General features: G+C 44.5%; 1 protein-coding gene across 7 annotated transcripts in view; it reads left to right on the top strand.

Moving 5' to 3' along the window:
- The first annotated feature begins 4,120 nt into the window (after nucleotides 1–4,120).
- OTOA (otoancorin) overlaps nucleotides 4,121–25,544 on the top strand; it is a 73,273-nt gene continuing 51,849 nt past the window's right edge. For 2 of the 7 annotated variants that reach the window (XR_006197855.1, XM_042922281.1), the window contains exons 1-9: nucleotides 4,121–4,152; nucleotides 12,822–12,916; nucleotides 13,499–13,527; nucleotides 13,619–13,649; nucleotides 13,766–13,793; nucleotides 15,593–15,680; nucleotides 19,228–19,359; nucleotides 21,683–21,918; nucleotides 24,989–25,092. Coding sequence is in view for 6 of the 7 variants with exons in the window: in XM_042922281.1 (XP_042778215.1) it covers nucleotides 12,826–12,916; nucleotides 13,499–13,527; nucleotides 13,619–13,649; nucleotides 13,766–13,793; nucleotides 15,593–15,680; nucleotides 19,228–19,359; nucleotides 21,683–21,918; nucleotides 24,989–25,092 (739 nt within the window). In the remaining variant the exon portion in view is untranslated. Of the gene's footprint in view, nucleotides 4,153–12,821; nucleotides 12,917–13,498; nucleotides 13,528–13,618; nucleotides 13,650–13,765; nucleotides 13,794–15,531; nucleotides 15,681–19,227; nucleotides 19,360–21,682; nucleotides 21,919–24,988; nucleotides 25,093–25,544 lie in introns of those variants that run through there. The other 5 variants (XM_042922282.1, XM_042922283.1, XM_042922286.1 and 2 more) reach the window with 5 other exon arrangements.

Below are 25,544 nucleotides of genomic sequence, written 5' to 3'. Positions count from 1 at the left end.
AGAATCCGAAATAGGCTCCAGGCTCTGAACTGTCAGCACAGATCCCGACACAGGGCTCGAACTCACGGACCGCGAGATCATGACCTGAGCCGAAGTCAGCTGCTTAACTGACTGAGCCACCCAGGCGCCCCAATGTTTATTTACTTTTGAGAGAGAGATACAGAGACAGAGACAGAGTAGGAGTGGGGGAGGGGCAGAGAGAGAGGGAGACACAGATTCCAAGCAGGTTCCAGGCTCCGAGCGGTCAGCACAGAGCCCAATGTGGGGATCAAACCTACAAACTGAGATCATGACCTGAGCTGAAGTCTGACACGTAACCAACTGAGCCATCCAGGCGCCCACCTAATATTAACATTTTATGTAGCTATGGCATGTTTGCCAACACTAAGAAATTAGCATTGGCATATTAACTAAACTACAGAGCATTGGGATTTTGCCCGTTTTCCCACTAATGAAACTTTTCTGTTTTAGGAGCCAGTTCAGAATACCGTATCCCATTTAGTTGCTTACTTTAAAAATTATTAGTGTTCCCTGACAACAGTACCATTATTTCTCTTCCAATTTTTTTTAAAGTTTATTTATTTGAGGGGAGGACAGAGAGAGAAGAGAGAGAGAAGCCTAAGCAGGCTTTGTGCTGACAGCTGTCTCACAGCACAGAGCCTTCTGACAGCCGTCAGCACAGAGCCCAATATGGGGCTCAAACCTACGAACTGAGATCATGACCTGAGCCGAAGTTGGACACTTAACCAACTGAGCCACCCAGGCGCCCCTCTCTTCCAATTTTTTAAGATGTAGTAAAATACACATAACAACATTTACCTCCTTAATCATCTTTAGGTGTATAGTGGTATTTAGTACATTCATGCAGTGCAACCATCACCACCGTCTGTCTTTAGAACTCTTCATTTCATAAAACTGAAACTCTGTACCCATTACTTCCCATTTCCCCTTCCTCTAGCCCCTGACAACCACCATTTTGCTTTCTATGAATTTGACTATTCTAGGTTCCTCATGTGAGTGGAATTATACAGTATTTGTCCTGGCAGAGAGAGAGGGAGACACAGAATCCAAAGCAGGCTCCAGGCTCTGAGCTGTCAGCACAAAGCAGGATGAGGGGTTTGAACCCACGAACCGTGAGATCGTGACCTGAACCGAAGTAGGATGCTCAACTGACTGAGCCACCCAGGCGCCCCTGTTTTTCTTGATAGTAGTCATCCTAATGGATGTGAGGTGTTATCTCCTGGTTTTGATTTGGATTCCCTAATGATTTGTTTTTATAGCACAACTGGTATGGCATTGGGTTTCATTTACTAGTAATTGGTGCTTTGTGGCTTGCTATTTATATTGATATCACTGAATTGGAATCTGTGCTGATACCAAAGTACTTCTTTTTAGCTAGGAAATTGCATACTTTTGGAGAATTAGTAGAGTATTATTACATAACTAGAACTTAAGATTTCCCTCTGGATTTTAGAGTCAATATGCTGTATTCTCATGAATTAAATAGTGCATTGTTGTTACAAGGCCATTTAAAAATCGTTTTCAATATTGTATATGTAAAAATGAAAAGATTCCCACCCCTCCCCCACACACAAATAAATGACCATGTAAAATTGGAATGTCTTATACACCTGCACTTCTTAAGTCCTAGAAAATAATTAAGAACAGATACAATACCCAGATGCTGTATTCTTATATCCTGTTTAGGAGTCAATGCAGAATATGTATTTTTTTAATGTTTATGTATTTTTGAGAAAGAGAGAGAGAGAGAGAATGAGCAGGGGAGGGGCAGAGAGAGAGGGAGACACAGAATCCAAAGTAGGCTCCAGGCTCTGAGCTGTCAGCACAGACGTGGGGCTCGAACTCACAAACCACGAGATCATGACCTGAGCTGAAGTCAGACACTTACCTAACTACTGAGCCACCCAGGTGCCCCCAGAATGTTGGTTTTAAATGTCCTTGAACCCTCAAAAATTGTCAAATGGTATTAGAGTTGAGGTAGTTGAGAATATACTGAAATCTTTTTTATACTCAGCAGAACAAAACAGTTTTTCCTACACTTGATTTTGCCACCTTTTTCCTTTTTTTTCTTTTTCTTTTTTAACTGTCAGCTGTACACCCAACATGAAGCTTGAACTCACAACCCCAAGATCAAGAGCCACATGCTCTATAGACTGAGCCGGCCAGGCACCCCTGCCACCTTGTTTTTATTATTTATAAGGTGGCTGTGACTGATCATAAAGCCTTTGCTGCTTTTTGTATTATAAGTGACATGTTTGTTACCAAAAAAATAAATCTACGGAAGGCGAAATGAAGAAAACAAACTACCAATCTACAAACCTGAGAGAACAGTATTAACATTTTGGTATGTGCTCTCCTGGACTTTTTTTCTATGCCATGTATACCCACACATATACACGTTTATAAGCTTTTAACGTTAGAAAATGTAAAAATGAAGTGTAAAAATGTAAAAATTTTATCCTTGCAGGATGAGTTATGTGAAACTCACAGATACCTATTTTCTAAATCAAAAGTTGACAAAGGATGGAAGAGATTTCCCACCATTTAAGGCTTGAGAGTAAGCTTCTTGGTTAAAGGACTAAACCAAGGGATAAAAGGATTTTTTTGACAACGCTGAACACTAGTATTATATCGATATCAACCAGAGAGCAGCAGAACAGTACAGCTGGCCATTTCTGAAGAGAAGGTCTAATTTTGCTCTGACAAAATAATGTCAGCATTAGGCATTTTAGCTATTTAAAAATGTTCATGTATTGAGATGTGTTTCATTAAAGTTGAATGATTGCCAGAAAATCTCTAGAGTTCACAATTATATTTTCACTAGAAAAGATGTAAAACAGTTCTGCAGAATCCCACCATGCAAACCCAAGACTTCAGTGTACTTCCTCCCAGTTTTAATAAAAGTGCATGCACATGGTAATTAATATTTGGCTTTTTTTAATTATAAAATCATTTCCTTGAATTACTATTACATGGTCTTTGTTAATGCCCATTTAAAAATGTTTTTAACATTTACTTTTTTTGAGAGACAGAGCGCGCGAGCAGGGAAAGGGGCAGAGAGAGGGAGACACAGAATCCGAAGCAGGCTCCAGACGCTGAGCTGTCAGCACAGAGCCCTACACAGAGCTGGAACCCACAAACCCTGCGATCATGACCTGAGCCGAAGTCAGGTGCTTAACCGACTGAGCCACCCAGGTGCCCCATGGGATTTAAAAAAAAAATTTTTTTTTAAATTAAAAAAAAAATTTTTTTTTTTAACGTTTATTTATTTTTGAGACAGAGAGAGACAGAGCATGAACAGGGGAGGGGCAGAGAGAGAGGGAGACACAGAATCCGAAGCGGGCTCCAGGCTCTGAGCTGTCAGCACAGAGCCCGATGCGGGGCTCGAACTCACGGACCGCGAGATCGTGACCTGAGCCAAAGTCCGCAGCTTAACCGACTGAGCCACCCAGGCGCCCCCCAAAAAAATTTTTTTAAATGTTTATTTATTTTTGAGAGAGTGAGAGAGACAGAGTGTGTGTGAGCAGGGGAGGGGCAAAGAGAGAGGGAGACACCAAATCCGAGCCTGCTCTAGGCTCTGAGCCATCCACACAAGTCCCCACATGGGGCTTGAACCCACTAACCAGGAGATCACGCCCTGAGCCAAAGTCAGATGCTTAACTGACTGAGCCACCCAGGCGCCCCCAAAAGATAAGGACTTTTAAGAGAACCACATTACAATGCTCACAACTAAAGAATGTAGCCTTTACGTATCCAGTGATCACGTTGTTCCGACAGTCTTATAATTTGTTAACAGTCTGTTTGCATCTGGATCCGAATAAAGTCCCTACGTTGCAATTGGTGGCTCTTATCTTTAACTTTTCAACCTCCCTCCCTGGCTGCAATCTCAGAGAGGAGCGGGGCAGAGTGCATTTCGTCCGTCCTCAGGCGGCACACCGGAGTCTGGAGAGAAAGCCCCAGGCGCCGGCTGTGACCCCGCGGCTGCGGGGTTTCCACTCTCCCCTGCGGGAGTGGAGGTCGAGCCCGGCAGATTGGCACCGCCCCCACCGCTCGCCCCCGCCCCTGGTGAGCCCTGTGGCCACGCCCCTCGCCCCTCACGCGCGAGTCACAGCGGTGGAGCCGGCACCGCAGGTGAGGCGCGCCTGGCGGGCCGGGGCGCAGGGGTCGTGCGCGGGCCGGGGGCGTGCCACGGGGCCTCCCCAGGGAAGAGGCAGAAAAGGTGCATGGGGCTGGGGTGGGTTGCAGCCGTGGGGGCCTCGAGAAAGGAGAGCGAGCCAAGGGCAGACACAGAGCCTTTAAGGGCTCTTGATGGGGTGTGTGTGTGTGTCTGTGTGTGTAAACTTCCAGGAAAGGGATTCAAACCCACTTAGTAATAAGAACAGCAATGATGGAAACGTTTGTAATAATGACAGCAGCTGCAAAAATAATAGCACTAATAATAATAGCCATTATTCACTGAGTGTTTATATGTGCCACTGCTGGCTCAGTTCTTTACCTATTTTCTATACAAGGCTATTCTTTTTTTTTTTTTTTTAATTTTACTTTTTTTAAATTGACATCCAAATTAGTTAGTATATAGTGCAACAATGATTTCAGGAGTAGATTCCTTAGTGCCCCTTACCCATTTAGCCCATCCGCCCTCCCACAACCCCTCCAGCAACCCTCAGTTTGTTCTCCATACTTACGAGTCTCTTCTGTTTTGTACTTCTCCCTGTTTTTATATTATTTTTGTTTCCCTTCCCTTATGTTCATCTGTTTTGTCTCTTAAAGTCCTCATATGAGTGAAATCATATGATTTTTGTCTTTGACTAAGTCCGCTTAGCATAATACCCTCCAGTTCCATCCACGTAGTTGCAAATGGCAAGATTTCATTCTTTTGGATTGCTGAGTAATACTCCATTGTGTGTGTGTATATATACATCTTCTTTATCCATTCATCCATCGATGGACATTTGGGCTCTTTCCATACTTTGGGTATTGTTGATAGTGCTGCTATAAACATTGGGGTGCATGTGTCTCTTCAAAACAGCACACTTGTATCCTATACAAGGCAATTCTTTACATATTTCCCATATTTTACCTCTTGGCTGTTGTGAGCAAGAAATGGGAAAGTGCACCCAAAGCAAATAGCACCTACACCGACACTGCTTGGTATCAATTGATGAACTTTGCAAATGCTAACACAGCCTTCCTGAGGGAGGTACTGCTTTGAATCAATTGATGAACTTTGCAAATGCTAACAACAGCCTTCCGGAGGGAGGTACTTTCGCCATCCCCATTGTATAGAGGAGGAAATGCAAGCCTGGAGAGGTTAAGGAGTATGTTCAAGAGCACAAATTGGGTGGTTCAAATTAAAGTGGAGCTCCTATCCTTGAGATGGCACTGGCCACCTGGAGTTTTAGGTTCCAGGTGCTGAGCAGAGAGGCTGGGGGGGAGGGCAGAGCTGGTCAGTGCTTGGGATCTGGGCTCTGGGTTTGGGCAGCCACCCTTTCACTCAGTAGCTGTGTGACCTTGGGCCGGTGGTTTGACTTCTTGTAACCAGTTTCCTTCTCTGAGAAGCAGAGATAATGGTAATATTTGCCTCAAAGGTTCTGCAAGGATTCAGTGAGACCGGGTATTTAGAGGGACGCGTACTTAGTTCTCTCTCATTCGGTAGTTGCTGGGATTATGACTAGCCAGGCAGCCCAGCATTGGGACTCCCTCTCTGTTATCTGCTTGTTGTGTGACCTCGTGTTTCCATGAACTCATCTGTGAAACTCAGGAAAGTAAACCTTCGGTGCGATGGAGAGAGTAAGTGGAGGGGAGGGTCTGGCGTGATGCTGGCACATGGTAGGTGCTCAGTGAGACTTTTCTTCCTCTCCTTTTATCTCAGAATCCCAAACCTTCCATTTTGTCCCCCTGAGACTAAAAGAGGAAGGGGAAGGTCTGTCCAGAGTCTTCCCCTCAAAGGCAGAGCTGGGGCAAGAGCTCAGGCCTCCATGCCTCTAGTCCAGAAAGTAAGCACTCTTTTGACTTGTGTGCCTGCTGTGAGCCTGGCCATTCTAACACCAAATCCAGTTCAATCAGCCTGTTATTCTACAAGCCAGACAAGTCCGCCCACTTTGCATTAATAGTAATGAAAATTGTACCGTGATTTTTTTTCTCGGTGGAAAATCTCCAAGTTAGTATCTGTATGGCCCATATATATGCACCCATGATGCAGACCTTACATCGGGCTGCTTTGCAGACAGTAAAACTCCATATAATTGTAAATTGTTGGTTTGTGTTTGGGATGGGATGTGCCAAAATTGGGGGAAATTCCCAGCATTTCAGCAAGTTTCATAGAGGATGAAATGTTTCTCATCTGTAGGGTGACCAACTTATCCTGCTTTGCCTGCTACTTATCCTGTTTTTTTTTTAATTATTTATCTTTTTTGGGGTCGGGGGGAGTGCAAGCGGGGAGGAGCAGAGAGAAGGGGACAGAGGATCCCAAGGAGGCTCTGTGCTAACAGGCTGACCCCAGAAAGCACGATCTGGGGCTTGAACTCAGAACCACAGGATCATGACCTGAGCCAAAGTTGGATGTTCAACCGACTGAGCCACCCAGGCGCCCCACAACTTTTCCTGTTTTAAAGCTGAACTGTGTGTCCTAGGAAACCCCTCAGTCCAGGGAAACTAGGATGGTTGGTCTCCCTGTTCATCTAAATTCTCCCTCGTGGTTTCTCTGGAAACTGTGTTCCTTTCTGGTTTGTGGTTATTGTTGCTGTTTTCATAGGTTCCACCAAGGCGGCCCTAGCCTGCCTGATTTCCACCAGTCTGCAGGTGGCTGGGCAGTGGTGGGACGGGGTGGGGGTGGGTGGGGAAGGGGAGGGGCCCTTGGAGAAAGCAATCAACTCCCAAATCATTATTGCTCTGCACACTCCATTCAATCCTTTTGGCCAGCCTCCTGAAAGAGAATGGCCCAAAGAGCTTTTAATTAAAACCAAATCCCGTACTGGTGATGCTCTGGGGTTTCCTTGGAACGAAGACATTATGTGCAGCAGAAAGCAGGGCATCTGTTTCAGTAATCATATACCTCTCCGTAGAGTTAATAGGGAGATGCTGGCAATAAGCACAAGAAGGCTCATTGTCTGGGAAACTGGAGAATTGTGAATGAGGCCAGTGCCCCAGGGCAGCTGACCAAAAGGGAAGGGAGAAAAAAGGGCCAAAGTTTCCCCAAAGCCCAAAAGACCCAAACCCAGTAAGAGTTATTATGAGAGTTGAATGTACCAGCCTTGGGGGTGGGATTGGTGGGGCAGAACAGGTCTACAAAGTGCTTTGCGATCGTCTTCCCTCCAAACCTGTTGGCAGTTTGCGCCTTCTGGTGTTTGTAGGTTTCAAAAGTTTCAGTTTGTTTTTGCCCTGGGCAGTAAAATGAGCATAATTGTTTGCAGAGCTGGTTGTGGAAGTGCCCTTGGGGGTTAAAGAATCTGTTTGCTCAAGAAAGCTAGATAATACCAGGGAAATCTGTATGAAAGAATGCTGGGGGGGCCTATAAAATAATCTTAAGAAACCGTGGGTGTGCATTATGGGGGTTCCCTTCAAGTTCCTGTTAGTACCCCCAAGAGGATGGTGTCCTGTAATTGGGGTGTGGGTTGCCTGAGAGTGAGATGAAGCAAAACACAGCTCCCAGTTTTTATCTGATGTGACCTATAAATTTTGAGTGGTCCTCCCTCCTCCTTCCACTTGAGCTGAAAGACCCGCCTGTTTTCCTGGTGGTGCCCACCCTATCAGCCCATCCTATCAGCTTCCTTCCCCTTTCCCCCTCATCTGTCCACCCTCTTTTTTTTTTTTTAAATTAATTATTTATTTAAGAGAGACAGAGAGCTCCAGAGGGACGGGAAGAGTGAGAATCCCAAGCAGGCTCCACATGGATCAGAGTAGAGCCTGATGTGGGGCTGGAACTCACAAACCATGCCCTGAGCTGAAACCAAGAGTCAGAGGCTTAGGTGACTGAGCCACCCAGGCGCCCTGCTCTCCACCTTCTTTCACTAAAATCACACAGTCTCCTCTGTTGCTTTCTCTTTTAAAAATCATTTACATGGGGGGTGCCTGGGTGGCTCAGTCGGTTGAGCGTCCGACTTCGGCTGAGGTAGTGATCTCACAGTCTGTGAGTTCGAGCCCTGCGTCAGGCTCTGCCGACAGCTCAGAGCCTGGAGCCTGTTTCGGATTCTGTGTCTCCCTCTCTCTCTGACCCTCCCCCGTTCATGCTCTGTCTCTCTCGGTCTCAAAAAAGTAAATAAAGGTTAAAAAAAAATTTAAAAAAATCGTTTACATGGAAAATTTCAAACACCTACAAAAGGAGACATAAGAATTTAACGAACCTCATGTACTCATCACTCAGCTTCAGTTGGCAACCCATAACCACCTCCCACCTACTTCCTCCCCTATTATTTTCAAGCCATCTCCAACACCACATTTCTTCTGTAAATATGTAAGTGTGTAGCTCTGAAAGTGGGCTTGGCAGACTTTTCAGCATAGGAACAGAGAATAAATATTTTCGGCTTTGTAGATCGCACAGTCTCTGTGGCAGTGTGCAAGCGGCCGTAGACAATACAGAAAATGAACGGGCATGGCCCTGTTCCAATAAAACTTTACTTATGGACACTAGCATTTCAATTTCACACATGAAATTGTCGTGGGTCAAGAAATATTGCTCTTTTTTTTTTTAGTTTTTGTTTTACATTTTATTTATTTTTGAGAGAGAGAGAGAGAGCGTGAGAGAGCGCACAAGTGGGGGAGGGGCAGAGAGAGAGGGAGACACAGAATCCGAAGGAGGCTCCAGGCTCCGAGCTGTCAGCACAGAGCCTGATGTGGGGCTTGAACCCACAAACCATGAGATCATGACCTGAGCCGAAGTCAATTGCTTAATTGACTGAGCTACCCAGGCGCCCCTCGTTTGTTTTTTTTAAACACTATTTAAAGATACAAACACTAGGGGCGCCTGGGTGGCTCAGTAGGTTAAGTGTCCAACTTCAGCTTGGGTCATGATCTCACAGTTTGTGAGTTTGAGGCCCACATAGGGGCTCTCTGCTGTCCGCATAGAGCCTGCTTCACATCCTCTGCCCCCCCCCCCCGCCTCTCCCCCTCTTGCTCTCTCTCTGTGTCTCAAAAATAAATAAACATTTTAAAAAATATATATATATATATAAGCCACTCTTAGCTTGTGAGCCACGCAAAACCAGGCAGCTTGTTTGAATTGGGGTGTGGTTTGGTGACCCCTTGTTGGAGAGGATCATTCGAGAGATGACATGACTGTCGGTGGACCTGTGAGCTGGTGCCAGGTAATCGGAGGCCCCGCATCCCCTGCCTGCTCCTTGGAGTGTCCTCTGTGGCCCCCTTTCCTGCACTAGGAGCCATTTCAAGGAAGCCGACTCCAGGCAGCCGCCTGCAACACTTCGAGGGCCCAGCGTGTTTGTGTTTGTATAAGGGGGAACCTCAGTTTTCACTCCTGAGTAGGGAAACCCAGTTCTCCACCTCCTGCTTTGTTCTTTTTCTTGTGAGTCTTTGAAACCCAGTGTCTCCTTTACCACCCGCACAAAGCACGAGACACGAACACTTCTGACGCTTCTGGTCACCAAAGATGCGGACGTTTTCCTTACACCACGCGATTCCGTAATGCCAGCTGGGTGTCCTGCAGTTTAACTCCGTTCTGACACCATCCATCTGGAGGTACAGTCCTATCCCACAGGTTAAAGGCTCAGTCCCAAAAGACTGGTCCCCTCCTGTTCCACTTCAATACCAGCTGCACGTAGTAGGTCTCCAGGTTACCTACAACTTCTGTGTGATGTGGCTACATTGCCAGGTGAACTGGGGAGACCCCGGGCCCCTGGGATGTCAACCCAGCCAGACCTGGGTCTAGTCTTGTCGGGACGCCTGGGTGGCTCCGTTGGTTAAGCATCCGACCCTTGATTTTGGCTCAGGTCGTGATCTCATTGTTCCTGAGATGGAGCCCCAGGTAGGGCTTCATTCTAACAGCTCAGAGCCTGCTTGGGATTCTCTCTCTCTCTGTCCCTCCCCCACTTTTGCATGCACGCACTTTCTCGAAATGAACAAATAAGCTTAGAAAAAAAGAGGTTCTTGTTCTTGTCATGAGAATGAATTCAGGGACACGCAGCACGGCAGATGAGCAACACAAGCGGGAAAGTTTATTAAGGCGAAAGCACACTCGTGAGAAATGAGAGCTGGGAAGCTCAGAGAGCAGTACGGCTGGCGGGTTGGGTTTCTATCTTCAATTGGCAGTTGCTAATTTGTGGTGGGGGAGGGGACATATTCATTTCTTGGGGTGGGAAGCAGGGTTTCCCGCTTTTTCTTCCTAATTTGGCCAGGGGTTTCCTGTCATGGCTTCTGCCATCTTGGGTCTGTCTGGTTGGATCCGGTTTCTTGTGGCGTGCTGCCTGGACAGGGCTCTGACCTTCCCCATGGCTGGCCAGGACTTCCTCGTTGCTGGCCTCCAGGCGTCCTGTCCCAACCTAACTAACCCTGTTCGAACGGCTACAAATTGGAGGTTCCCACAGCTGCTTCCTCAGGTTTGGTCAATTTGCTAGAGCAGCTCACAGAACTCAGGGAAACAACTGACTTTCACCAGTTTATGGAAAGATCAGACAAAGGATGCAGGTAAATAGCTAGATGAAGAGATATGTAGGACAAGGTCTGGGAGGGTCCCAAGAGCAAGAGCTTCTGTCCCTGTGGAGTTGGGATGTGTCACCCTCCTGGTGTGGATGTGTTCATCCACCTGAAAGCTTCCAGACCCTCTACTGTTGAGATCTTAAGGAGGCTTCCTCACATAGGCACCATCAATTATTAAGTCCCTTTTCAGCCCTTCTCTCTTCTCTGGAGGATGGGGGTGGGGCTAGAAAATTCCAAGCTTCTAATCATGGCTTGGTTTTTTTTTCTGGTGACCAGTTCCCGGCCAGGAGCCAACCAGGAGCCCACCCAAAGGTGCCTCAATGGAACAAAAGATGCTACTATTACTTTTTCCACTTAGGAATTTACCAAGGTTTTAGGAGCTCTGTGCCAGGAATGCAGGGCAGAGACTGATATTTTTTTTTTATAATCTCAGTTTCCCTTCTCTTAGGATCTCAGCCTTGTTGTTGGCCAATGTCTGAAAACCTTTGCTTCATTATTTTGATTGGTTTTCGAATTATTTAAGGCAGGAGGGTTTATCTACTGCCAATTACTTTCACCTGGAAGCAAAAGTCCCAACTTCCTACTTATTGGTGAATGATTTTCCACTGAATGGTATTTGTTGAAAGTTTCACCTGTGCTTGGACATTTGGGTTGCTTCCAGATTTTGGCTATTATGAATGAAATTGTACAAGTATTCGTGTAGACATAAGTTTTCATTTCTCTTGGGTAGATACCTAGCAGTGGAATTCCTGGATCAGAGTATTGCATGTTTAACTTTATGAGACACTGCTGAACAATTTTCCAAAGTGGCTGTATTAGCAGTGCATGAGTTCTGGTTGCTCCATCATCATCGACACTTGGTATTGTCAGTCTTTTAAACTTCTAGCCATTCTAGTGTATGGAGTGGTATCTTTAAAGAGATATTTTATTTTTTTAATGTTTATTTTTGAGAGAGAGAGGGAGACAGAGTTCAAGCAGGGGAGGGGCAGAGAGAGAGGGAGACACAGAATCTGAGGCAGGCTCCAGGCTCTGGGCTGTCAACACAGAGCCAGGTGCGGGGCTCAAACTCACGAACCGAGAGTTTGTGACCCAGGCTGAAGTCAGTCGCTTAACCAACTGAGCCACCTAGGAGCCCCTAAGATTTTGTTTTTAAGCAATCTCTACATCCAGTATGGGGCTTGAACTCACAACCCCGAGATCATCAGGAGTCTCATGCTCTATTGACTGATCCAGCCAGGTGCCCCTATGTAGTGGTATCTAATTGTGAATGTAATTTACATATTCCTGATAACTAATGATCCTGATCATCTTTTATGGGTTTACTGGCCTTTTGTTGTTGTTGTTGTTGTTTAAAATGAAGTTTAGGTTTGTATCTTTTCTTCCCTCTGGCTTATCTTCTAGTTACTGAATTGTAAGAGTTCTTCTTTATAGTCTAGATATAACAGAGCCCACTCCTCTGCTGGATTGAGGAGAAAGGAGCAGGTATAAGAATATAAACAGGCCACTGTTGTCATCAAGGAGAGAGATGATCATGTCTTCAACGAGCATAGGGGTTTAGATGGAACAAGGTACATGGAATTTAAATTTTATTTTTATTTATTTTAGTTTATTTGTTTATTTTGAGAGAGTGTGAGTGAGGGAGGGGCAGAGAGAGAGAGAGAGAGAGGGAGAGAATCCCAAGCAGGCTCCTTGCTGCCAGCGTGGAGTCTACGCTGGGCTCAAACCCATGAAGTACAAGATCCTGACCTGAGCCAAAATCAAGAGTCAGATGCCCAACTGACTGAGCCACCCAGGCACCCCTAAAATTAGTTAATTAATTAATATTATTACTATTATTTTAATTTTTTTTGAGAGTGGGGAGGGACGGAGAGAGAGGGGGATAGAGGATCCAAAGTGGGCTCTGCATTGACAGCAGAGAGCCTGATGGGGGGCTTGAGCTCACGAACTGAACTCACAAACTTTGAGATCATGACCTGAGCTGAAGTCGCACACTCAACCTACTGAGCCACCCAGGCGGCCCCTGACTAAAATTTGTTAAAAAGAGCCTCAAGAGATTCTGGATCTATTTGTTTTTCCCTTTTGTCTTCTGAACATTCTTAATTATATTTAAAAAATACAAACCTGAATTACCTCTGTGCTTGCATTAACTACAGGAGGATGTCCTGGGAACCTAGGACATACATTCTTTTCCTGTTCCTTTTTCTGAGCCATGGAATGGCAAGTCATAGAGTTCCAGATTCCAGGCAGGGTAAGTCCTGAGGGAGGAACAATCTGTCATAGTTTCCACACATTTTAGGGAATGTAGTGGGGGTAGATCAATGTAGGTACATGATACTGTGAAGTGTTTTGGGAAGTGTGCATATGTGTGTGTGTCCATCCACATATATATGTAGGATTTTCAGGTTTATTCTAAAAGGGTTTTTCTTTTTTTAAAGTTTATTTATATTTTATTTTGAGAGAGAGAGAGAGATAGAGAGCAAGCAGGGGAGGGTCAGGGAAAGAGGGAGACAGAATCCCAAGCAGGCTCTGCACTAATAGCTCAGAGCCTGATGCAGGGCTCGAACTCATGAACCATGAGATCATGACCTAAGCTGAAGTCAAGAGTCCGATGCTTAACTGACTGAGCCACCCAGGCTCCCCTAAAAGGGTTTATCAAACCAGAGTTTTCTCACACTGGGCATATATTGGCACAGGTAAAATTAAAATTCACTAAAATTTTCCTTCATGAGTGACTCTTTTTTGGGAGGGGGGCTCTTTTCCTAACCCATGTTTATATTTCTGAAGATTATACCATTCAGTTCTAGTTATACCTCCAATGGCTTTCTTACAGATTTGTATCCCCTGTTGCAAAAAATGGCGGTGAGTATCCCGTTTTCTTTGAATCAAACTCTCCTTTACTGGAACTGCCAACTTTGGGTGTTGTACTTGACATTATTTCTTTGCCTTTTAGGAAGAAATAATAGATGGAAGGTATCTGAATGGTAATGTCCCTACTCTGTCCCCACTTTGCTGCTTCTAAAAATTTCAGACAGAATGTGCCTGTGATCTCTCTGGAATGATTCTTTTAAAGTTGTCTTTTCATTTTATTCCCATGTAGCCTTACTGGATCTCATACAGTTTCAAAGGTAACCCACCCTAGAGGGGAGGGGAAGGGATGGAATAGATACTTCATAAAAATTCTTAAATGGAAGTCTCTTAATTGTAAAAAGTAATACCTACATACTTATTACAAAAAACATAGCAACCAGTGCACAGGTGTTTGAAAGTAGATATGTTTGCTTCACAAACTTTTATTCCTCTCTGCTCTGGCACGAGTGCTAACCTTTATTGAGGGTTTACTATGTGGCAACAACATTGTTAGTGCTTTGTGCATAGAAACATGTCCAATCCTCACAAGCACCCCCAGGGAGGGTCCTGTTGTTTCTCATTGGACAGAGCAGTGAAAGGGAGGCACAGGAAGGGTGAATCAAGGTCACGTAGCTGGGCAGTGTGGTGGAGCTGAGTTGTACATCCAGCAGTGGGGCTCCAGGATGCATTGCCCTGTCATGTTTTATACTGCATGTGGGCTGGTGTTAGATACTGAGGGTGTGGGACAGGGCACTAGAGAGTGTTGTGCAAAGACAAATATTAGCAGATAATTCTAATATGATGAGTACTGTGAAGGAGAAGAAATGGGGCTTGGGAGCCCATGACAGGAGCACTCAATTATGTTAAAGAGAAGGAGTGCCCATAAACACTCTTCTTCCTAATGTAGCTTTAACTTTAGTTGATAGTTTTGGATATATTCTTTCAGGCTAAAATCTATCTATCTATCTATCTATCTATCTATCTATCTATCTTTGTATTCACTTATTCATTCATCTACTTATTTAATAACAAAAATTTACCACTTGTTTAAGGCAGAAGGATTTATCTGCTGCCCATGACTCCATTACAGCCGGAAGCTGAAGTCCAGCTCATTCCTTTTCTATGGTTGGGTGACACTCCATTGAATGGATGTACCATAACATTTCTAAATTTTTTTTAACGTTTATTTATTTTTGAGATAAAGAGACAGAGCATGAGTGAGAGAGGGGGAGAGGGAGAGGAAGAGAGAGAGAGAGAGACAGACAGACAGACACACAGAATTAGAAGGAGGCTCCAGGCTCTGAGCTGTTAGCACAGAGCCCAACATGGGGCTCAAACCCACGAGTGGTGAGATCATCACCCGAGCTGAAGCTGGTCGCCCAACTGACTAAGCCACACAGGCGCCCCTGGACGTACCATAACATTTAACAAATGTTAAAACATTTATGTAACCTTTTACTTGTTGTTGGACATTTGAGTCATTTCCAATTTTTGGATGTTAACGAACAAAATTATGCATTTTCTATGTGTTGGGTACTGTTTTAAGCACTTAAGATGTGTGAACAAGTAGAATCCTCACAATTTTTATCCATATTGCATAGAAAGGGAAACCGAGGCAAAGGAAAATTCAGTAAACTGCCTAGGACCACACAATTAAGTGACAGAGCCAGGATTCTAGTCCCAGTTTTGAGCTCACACTCTTAAATTCCAACCTCTCATGGTATACACTGTTTCTGTTCTTTAGGCTTTAATATAGTAAGGACATCTTTCCAAGTGAGTTTGGAGTGTAGATAACACACGTGGAATGTTATGGGAATTAGAATATTGCACATAGCTCAGAAATTGATAATTGTCTTTGAGAGAATGGGATCCAGGAGGATTCTTAGAATTGGAAACTCCCCACCAGTGTGCCAGGTTAACAAATCTCCTACCTCCTTCAACACAAAGTTCCTAGCATTCCTGGCCCATTCCCCACATCCTCTCTTAACTCTGGTCCCCTGGCCTCTTGGCAAGTAGGGAAACTGCTCATCAGGGGAACCTATCATTGTGACCTTCTCCTGCCTGTCTTCAAATGAAGCTCCCATGGGTGGACGGCGGACCTGTCCCACAGAGTCCTGGCGTATCTGAATTCACGGAATGTTGCCTTCACCATCCCCAGCCTGCAGGTGCGTACCTGAGACTCATCCCTATCATATATTCACCTCTGTAAACTCAAGGGCCTGGTAAGATGGAGAAGTGGGCTAGGTATGGAGATAGTCTTCACTTCTGCAAAGAAACATGTTCTGTCCAGTTGTTTGGAAACTTTTGTGTTTTTCCACCCTTCCACCTTTGATGGAGACTTGACGTATTAGGGTGTAGGGCAGACCTACTGTAACAAAGAGATCCCAGGTTCTAGCAGCGTGAACAGTTTTGTTTGTTTCTTTTTTTTATTTAATTTTTTAAAAGTAATCTCAGCACTCTGGTAGCGCAATCAGTTAGCACGCGGTACTTATAAAAGTAATCTCTACGTGCAACACAGGACTTGAACTCATGACCCTGAACTCAGGAGTTGCATGCTCTACGGAGCCAGTCAGGCACCCCCAATTTAGTTTCTTTCTATCTCATGTTATAATTCAGAGCTAGGTGGGAGATCCAGAGAGTAGAGGAAGCTCTATTTCAGAAGACCATCCAGGGGCCCAGGTTCCTTCTGTCTTGTTGCTTTGTCATCCTCTAGGGAGTTGTTGCCCACATGACTGAAACATCACATCCATTCTCCGACCTAGGAGGTGGGGTGGTGGGAAGAGGAAGTGAAGGGCAAGCATCTTCTCTTTCAAGGACATGAGCTGCAAGTTGCACACTTTGTGCTGCTCACATTCTGTAGGGCTCACAGTCCACGGTCATGTGTTACTGCAGAGAAGTAAGAAGAGAGGCCTTTCTGAGAAGCCATGTAGTCAGCTAAAACTTGTGGGATTCTGTTGCTAAATGGAATTACAGGAGACTGGATCTTTGGGCATAATTATCAGTCTCTTGATCGTGGGTCCAAGAAATATTTTTCTTCCCTTTTAACTCTATTGTAAGAGAAACAGAAGCACAGGTATGTTAATAGATGGTAATGATATTTGTAGAGCAGTAGGGCATGGTGGGGACTGTGGCAAACTGGACAGCATACCTCATCAGCATGAGCATCAGCCCAGTGTGGTATGTCATATCTTTGCCATTATACTGTGAATAGCACAGAAAATTGAGAAAATATTCTTTTGGTATTCAAAAACTATTTGATTTAGGAAAGAAGTTTGGTCATTGATGAATGAAGTCCTGATGTCTTTATTGTTTCACTTTTTATTTATTTAATTTTTTTAATGTTTATTTTTGAGAGAGAGACAGAGCACTAGTGGGGGAGGGGCAGAGAGAGAGGGAGACACAGAATCAGAAGCAGGCTCCAGGCTCTAAGCTGTCAGCACAGAGCCCGATGCGGGGCTCAGACTCACGAACCGTGAGATCATGACCTGAGCTGAAGTCAGACGCTTACCCAACTGAGCCACCCAGGTACACCTTATTTACTTTATAATGAAATGAAAATATCAACCAACATTCACAATGAGAACTACATTCAGAGAGCTGGTTGCTAACTAGTTACCAGGACACCCATTAGCTGGAGGTGGCTGTTGACTTCATGGCATTTGTTTTATTCTGTTCATCAGTCTGTGGCAACCTGAAGGGAATTAATGCCTGCCCCTTTTCTGGCTAGTAGTAAGTTTTCTCATGAGGGGTGTGTGTGTGTGTGTGTGTGTGTGTGTATACATGTATATATAGTTATATATACATACAGTTACATATATACATATACAGTTATATATACATATATATATGTACAGTTTATTTATTTTGAGAGAGTGTGCACACACATGCAGGAGAGGGGCAGAGAGAGAGCAAGAAAGAGAATCCTAAGTAGGCTCCACACTGCCTGCGCAGAGCCCTATTCAGGGCTTGAACACAAGAACCGTGAGATCATGACCTGAGCCGAAATCAAGAGTTTGGATGCTCAACCAACTGAGCCACCTAGATGCCCCAAGATGTGTATATTTTAACCTGACCAGTAGATATATTCTCTCTCTTGCTATGTATAAATTTATTTATTCATTCAACATCTACTTATCTAGCCTCTATTCTCTTCCAGGCATAGTTGTAGACATTGGAGACGCAGGAGAACAAGGCAGTCACATTACTATCGACATGGGCCTTTCATTCTGGAGGGACAGTCATAGAGTAAATAATTATTCAACTCATTCAGGATAGGGAATAATGGGTGGCACAAATTGACCACTTACTGTGTGCTAGCCAATATTGAAAATGCTTTACACACACTAATTTAATCCTCATAACAAACCTACATAGTAAGTCTCTATTGTCTCTGTTTTTCAGCTGACAAAATTGAGGTCCCAAAGTACTGTTGCTCATTTAGCAAATAAAAATACAGTGTTCCTGGGGTGCCTGGCTGGCTCAGTTGGTGGCACATGCAACTCTTGAGTTTGGGGTTGTGAGTACAATTCCCATGTTGGGTGTAGAGATTACTTTTAAAAAATACAGTATTCCCTATTAAATTTGATTTGCAGATGAACAATGATTTTTTTTTTTTTTTTAGTATATGTCTGTCCCATGCAATATTTGGGACATACTTGGGCTCAAAAATTATTCACTATTTGGGGCGCCTGGGTGGCTCAGTCGGTTAAGCGGCCGACTTCGGCTCAGGTCATGATCTCGCGGTCTGTGAGTTCGAGCCCCGCGTCGGGCTCTGTGCTGACAGCTCAGAGCCTGGAGCCTGTTTCAGATTCTGTGCCTCCCTCTCTCTGACCCTCCCCTGTTCATGCTCTGTCTCTCCCTGTCTCAAAAATAAATAAAACGTTAAAAAAAAAAAAATTAAAAAAAAAAAAAATTATTCACTATTTAACTCCAATTCAAATTTAACTGGGCATTCTGTATTTTATCTACCAATGCTAGGTAAGTAACTTGTCCAAGGCCACACAGCTGGTTGGTGGCAAAGTGGGGATGTGCACATGGGTTGTCTGGTTTTAGAGTCCACCTTTTGCCAATGACATCACAGTATGCTGCCCTTGTAGAGCACCTTTGTTTAAGGGAGATTTAGAAAATAATTCCCCAGACAGCAGAGTAATCTCTTTTAGGAAAGGCTGCAGACCTCTGCTTCTCACTTTAGAAAGGATACTAAGGGGGAGTTTGTACATGCTGCCTGAATTTTGCTTTTTCTCTGATAGCTTGTAGCGTGGGAGAGGGTTTGAGCGGTGCCAGTCTGGGGGTGGTAAACTTCCTGGACAGAGGCCAGCGGCTCTGGACTTGAAACCTCAAGCACCTATAGGAACCAGGCAGGGCATGGGGAGATCGGCTGGCTGGGTGGGTGGTGAGCAGGAGTGTAATTACAGGGAGCAGCTGGCTCTTGGCTTGCTGATTATCACCAGGAAGAGGATGCATGCCTAGCGTTGCCAAATCTTTGTGTTTTCCAAGAGAAGTTGGAAATCTGGATTTTTGTGGGGAATCCCTGGACTTCAAAATGTTGGCAGCTAATGAAAAATTTTGGAGTCAGCCAATCCAAACATGGCTGCAAGCTGCCAGCTTGTGGTCTCTGCAGGGAAGTAGGTGGCCTGGCTGGGCTGCTGGCCGTGGTGCTGACCAGGTGCTCCTGTCCCATCCTCACTGTATCTCTCAACACTCCCTATCAAGGCAGCCATGGAAAACCACCTGGAGCAGCGTCTTTACCAGCCCCAGAAGCTGCTGGAGGACCTGAAGGAAACAGATGCTCAGCAGTTCCGCACCGCCATGAAATGCCTCTTGGAAGACAGGAAGGACCGCCTGGTGAGGCATTCTGGGCACCCCGGGAGTAGGGGAAGTCCAGGGCCAGTTGACATTTGTTGAGTTGAATCCAACTGAGCCTCACTCAGACCTTGGCCCTTCTTTATGTCTTCCTTCCACCTTCTCCCTTCGCAACCCCTCCAGGAGCTTGGAGACCTTGGTTTTCTCACTTCCTTTCTCCAAAGTTCAAGTGAAGAGCCTTATAGCTTGTACTTTTATAGGTACTAAGAAATGAGTGGTACTGAGGAGCTTCAATTTATTTGGCCTGATAAACACCCATGAATAATTACTCTGCATCAGTGGACACTGGGTTCAGAGACGAAGGACTACCTCTGCCCTGAAGGAATTCACAGTCTGGGAGAGGGGGCAGGAGACAAAAAACAGTAATAGACACATTTCCAAAAAAACAAAGTTGGTGATCTAAGAGCATCACAAAGTAAGACCTATGAGACCCAGGAAATCTTGGGACACAGGTGAGGTTTTGAGTTTTCCTTATCAGAGACCATTTAGTGCACAACAGTGTTTCCCAAAAGGAGTTGACCCATGTAAACATTTTAATAGTCACATTTTATTTTATAGTGTCTGTTATTAAAATAGAATGGATGCATCATTCTATTGAGTGAGTTTGGGAGAGATGTGATGTTTCCTTTTTTGAAATGCATTTAAGTTTAAAAAAAAGAGTCCGTTTAAAAAAATCCTATGAGGTAAATAATAGTAAAGGCAGCACAAAGATGGCAAAAATGAGGATGGTGGTCTATGAAAATGATACATATTTTTAATATTTATTTGTTTACTTATTTTTTTTAAGTTTATTTATTTTGAAAGAGAGAGAGCGTGTGCGCTGGCGGGGAGGGGGGTTGGGGTGGGGTGGGGTGCAGAGAGAGAGAGAGAGAGAGAGAGAGAGAAAATCCCAAGCAGACTCTGCACTGTCAGTGTGGAGCCTGACACAGGGCTTGAGCTCACAAACCAGGAGATCATGACCTGAGTCGAAATCAAGAGTCAGCTGCTTAACCAACTGAGCCACCCAGGTGCCCCCTAAGCTGCACTCTTACTCACTGTACTGTTTTAGCCCCAGACAGTAAATTACCAAAGTTAAAGAAACATTTGATCATGGTTAGAAGTATGGGCTTCAATGCAGATACACCTGTTACAGAACCTAGCTCTGTGTAATTTGGGCAGGTTGCTTATTCTATCTTTTATTTTCATCCCCTGCAATATTGGGATAATAATAGCATGTAACATTTGTTGAGTGTTCACTAGGTGCCAGCCAGTCTACACTCATTATCTTCTTTAATTCTTATGCAAACCTAAGAGATAGGCACTGGTTTTATCTCCATTTTACAGAGAGGGAAACTGAGACTTTAAAAAGGTAAGTGACTTGCTTGGGGACCCACAGATAATAAGGGGACGACCTGGGATTTGAACCTAGGAATGTCTGGCCTTCGGATCTATGGGGCTTAGCCTGTAGGACTGTCATGAGAATTACATGAAAAGAGACATGTTTGCTTCATGCCTGGTATGGTGCCTAGTATGTGGTCATTGCTCAATAAATGGTGGTTATTATGTTTGCAGGGTGTGCTGGCTGAAAGACTGAGTGCCAATCAAATTGGGACCAAGCTCTGTCAGCATTCCTGGGTTCTGTGGTTCAGAAGAGCCATTCATCCATCCATCCATCCATCCATCCATCCATCCATCCCAATATGCTTTCTCAATGTCTTCTGGGTACCAGGCATTCCACTAGGCACATGGCTTGGGCCTCGAGGACTTTCCTGGCTCAATCCCAGCTGCACACTGCAGTCAGGTGCCTGGGCTCCACCACAGACCAGTTAAATCACTCTGTATGGTGGTGCCGGGATCACTCCCCCAGTGATTCTCATGTGCAGCCAGGGTTGAGAACCATTGTTGTGGAGGAAAGATAGGCCCATAAGCATCTTTAATGCATCATAGAGTTGGGCTCAAGGTGATTTGACCAAAGTAGAAGGGCATTCAGGAAGACTTCACCAAGAAGGTGCTGACAATTGAGCTTACCCTTGAGGGATGAGCTGGATTTCGCTAGGGGAAGGAGGTGGGGAGAGAATTCCAGTTCGAGCAATTGCCTGAGGTGTGAGTCACATGGCATATCTGGAAAGTGAGAAGTTGCCTAGTGTGGGTGAAGCAAGTGAAGGCTTCAACTTTGTTCTGTAGGAGAAGTTCTAGAAGGTTTGACATAGCAGCGTGGTGTTAAACAGTGGTCTTGAAGTTCCCCACTGTTAAGTGTGGTCCCTCTCAGGGCTTCCAAATCCAGAGGCTGCTCTCAAGACAACCGTAGCTTCTTTCTTTACTTTAGGAGCTGGAGGATGTCGTTATTGACTTGGGAGAGATTCGGAAACAAGCCTTGCAGAGCCCTGGCGTGAACCGCAGCCTATTTCTCATCACACTGGAGAGGTGTTTCCAAGTGCTGAACTCCCTGGAGTGTGTGGAGATCCTGGGCAGGGTACTGAAGGGCTCCTCAGGCAGCTTTCTCCAGCCAGACATCCCAGGGAAGCTCCCCCAGCACCTGCAAGAGGATGCTTTCAAGAACCTGTGAGTGCTTCTCCCAGCCCTTGAACCCCACTTCCCATTCCTCAGAGGTGATGCATGGCAGAGGGGAGAAGGCAGGGGGAAACGGGTTAACATCTGTGGAGTTTAGAGATGGATGATTAAAACAGTGCCTCCCAAATGTTAGTCATTCTGGTACCATCCTCACAACTTTTGCCCTATGTGTACACCACTTGTACTATTTTTTTTTGCTTATTTGTTTTTGAGAGAGAGAGAGATGGGGAGAGAAAGAGAAAATGGGGGAGAGGTAGAGAGAGAGAGGGAGACAGAGGATCCAAAGCAGGCTCTGCGCTGACCGCAGAGAGCCTGATGCAGGGCTTGAACTCACAAACCATGAGATCATGACCTGAGCCCAAGTTGGATGCTCAACTGACTGAGCCACCCAGGCACCCCCTCCACCCACTGGCACTGTTCTTCATGTTTTTTCTTTATAGTGACTCATTCTTTTTAATTAACATTTATTTAAAAAGTAACTTTGATATCATTACTATAAGGTCAAGTCTTATTTGGACCAAATGGGACTGCTGCATATGACAACAAGGAAGTCGTTGTTGACCGGGGCCACGAGGAGATGTGTGGTGGGGAGGGGACCAGGCTATAGTGGTTAAAGGTGATGAAGACACTTCACACCCAGCAGAGTGTCTATAATGAAAATGTCAGATAAATAATTTGCAAATGATATATCTGAGAAAAGGGTAGTATCCAAAATATATAAAAAACTTATAAAACTCAATACCCCCAAACCAAAAGATTCAATTAAAAATGGGCAGAAGAGGGGCTCCTGGGTGGCTCAGTTGGTTAAGCGTCCAACTCTTGGTTTCGGCTCGGGTCATGATCTTAAGGTTTCATGGGTTCAAGCCCCCTGTCAGGCGCTTCGCTGGCGGCATGGAGCTTGCTTGGGATTCTCTCTCTCTCCCTCTCTGTCTCTGCCCCTCCCCGACTTGCGCTGTCTCGGTCTCTCTCAAATAAACTTAAAAAAAATAACAGAAGACATGAATAGACATTTTTTCAAAGAAGACATACAGATGGCCAAAATACTGACACATGAAAACATGCTCGACATCACTTATCATCAGGGAAATACAAATCAAAACCATAATGAGCTATCACCTCACACCTGTCAGAGTGGCTGAAATCGACAACACACGAAACACTAAGTGTTGGTGAGGATGCAGAGAAAGAGGAACCCTCTTGCACTGTTGGTGGGAATACAAACTGATATAGCCAGTCTGGAAAATGGTATGGAGGTTCTTCAAAAAGTTAAAACTAGAACTACCCTATGATCCAACAATTGCACTGCTAAGTATTTACCCAAAGAATACAAAAATACTAATTCAAAGGGATATGTGCACCTGATGTTTATATTTATAGCAGCATTATCTACAATAGCCAAATTATGGAAACAGCCGGTGTCCATCAATTGATGAATGAATAAAGAAAATGTGTGGTATATGTCTCTCTCTCTCTCTCTCTCTCTCTCTCTCTAATGGAATATTACTCAGCCATAAAAAAGAATGAAATCTTGCCATTTTCTTTTTTTAAGTATATTTATCTATTTTGAGAGAGAGAGAGAATCCAAAGCAGGGGTTGATCTCATGATCTGTGAGATTGTTACCTGAGCCCAAATCAAGAGTCAGACGCTTAACTGACTGAGCCACCAAGGTGCCCTGAAATCTTACCATTTTCAGTGGTGTGGATGGAGCTAGAGAGTATTATGCTGAGTGAAATAAGTTAGTCAAATAAGGCAAATACCATACGATTTCACTCATGTGGAATTTAAGAAATAAAACAAATGAGCGAAGGGAAAAAAAAGAAAGAGAGGCAAACCAAGAAACAGACTCTTAAATATAGAGAACACACATAGTTACCAGAGGGCAGGTGAGTGGGTACGGGTTAAATAGATGATAGGAATTAAGGAGAGCACTTGTGATGAGCACTAGGTGCTGTATGGAAGTGTTGAATCACTATATTGTAACCTTGAAACTGATATTACACTGTATGTTAGCTAACTGGAATTTAAATACCCGCCCCCACCTCTGCCGAATGTCAGATACTAACCAGCGTTGGTGAGGATGTGGAGAAATCAGCACCCTCATACACTGTTGGTCAGAGCATGAAATTGTGTAGCCTCTTTGGACAATAGTCTGGCAGTTCCCAGAAAGGCCAATCACAGAGTTGCCATGTAACCCAGCAATTCCACTCCTGGGTTATCTACCCAAGAGAGATGAAAATGTCTGTCCATACAAAAACTAGTACGTGAATGCTTACAATAGCATTATTCATAATAGACAAAAGATGGACACAACTCAGAGGTCCGTCAACTGATGAAGAGATAAACAAAATGGGGTGGGATACGGGCAATGGAATAGTATTTGGCAGTAAAAAGAACAGAGTGTCAACACATGATCCAACACGCACGGACCTTGGAAACATCACACAAAGTGAAAGAAGCCAGACACAAAGATAGCGTATTACATGCTTCCACTTGTCTGAAATGCCCACAACAGGCAAACTTTGGAGACAGAAAGTAAATTGTGGTTTCTAGGATTTGAGGTGACTGACTAATGGTTGGGAGGTGATAGCCTAAGGATATAGGGTTTCTTTTTGAGATGCTTAAAATGTTCCAAAATTGACCGTGGTGACAGTTGCGCAGTTTGGGAACAACGCCATTGAACTTTACATTTTCAGTCGGTGAATTGTATGGTGTATGAAGTGTATCTCCATAAAACTGTTAGAAAAGAAGAAGAGGAGGAGGAGGAGGAGGAGGGGGAAGAAGAAGGGGAAGAAGAAGTAGCAATAGCAGGAGCAGTAACAGTGGTATCAGTATAGTAGTCGTAGAGTAGTGACCAAGAGTTGAGGAAGTGGAGAGCCCTCTTTGGAAGGAAGGCGTTTAGTTGTGAAGGAGAAAGAGAAATGCGAAAATAGCCGAACGCAGCAAGGGAATGAGAAGGCTTGTTAACACAAGACAGACAGTTTTGGGGACACTTGCTCCTTTGACCCATCTCAAGGCCCCCACACGTTTGTTCCTTAGCTGACGTCCACATTTGTCATTTAGATCTGCGGTGTTCAGAGATCTCTACGACCAAACCTCGGCTCATTCCCAGAGAGCTCTCTACACCTGGATGACTGGGATTTTGCAGACATCCTCCAATGCTACTGGTGAGCCCGGGCTTTGAGGTGGGATCACTTGTCAGGGGGAGCCCATCCTCAAAAGTGGTGCTTCCTCTCTGAAGATAGATTGATTTCATTGTCATGTATGATTTTTCCTCACCCTTCCCAGCTTCCAAAAAGGGTTTGATGCGACTTTTGGAATAAAACACATACCCCATTTCATCAATTCACTTTTCACATGCTGAAGGGGTGTCCTGGTTTGCAGGTGGAACAGAAATAATGACCATATCTTAGCTTCGAAGAGAACCTTTAAAGTAGAGTCACGAGTTCAAAATCTGTATCATAAATCTGTATTAAAGTGGGACATGATAAATTTTTAAAAGGAAATCTAAGCAATAAAGCACAGAAATTTAGTGCCGAGTTTCCTGGGAACCAAAGCAGAAATAGGTCAAGATTCATTTATTTTACAGATGTGTATTAGAGGAGTCAAATTCGTGGAG

The sequence above is a fragment of the Panthera leo genome, chromosome E3 (genome assembly GCF_018350215.1).
Source record: "Panthera leo isolate Ple1 chromosome E3, P.leo_Ple1_pat1.1, whole genome shotgun sequence".
NCBI lineage: Eukaryota > Metazoa > Chordata > Mammalia > Carnivora > Felidae > Panthera > Panthera leo.
This window is presented reverse-complemented; position numbering and strand designations above follow the sequence as displayed.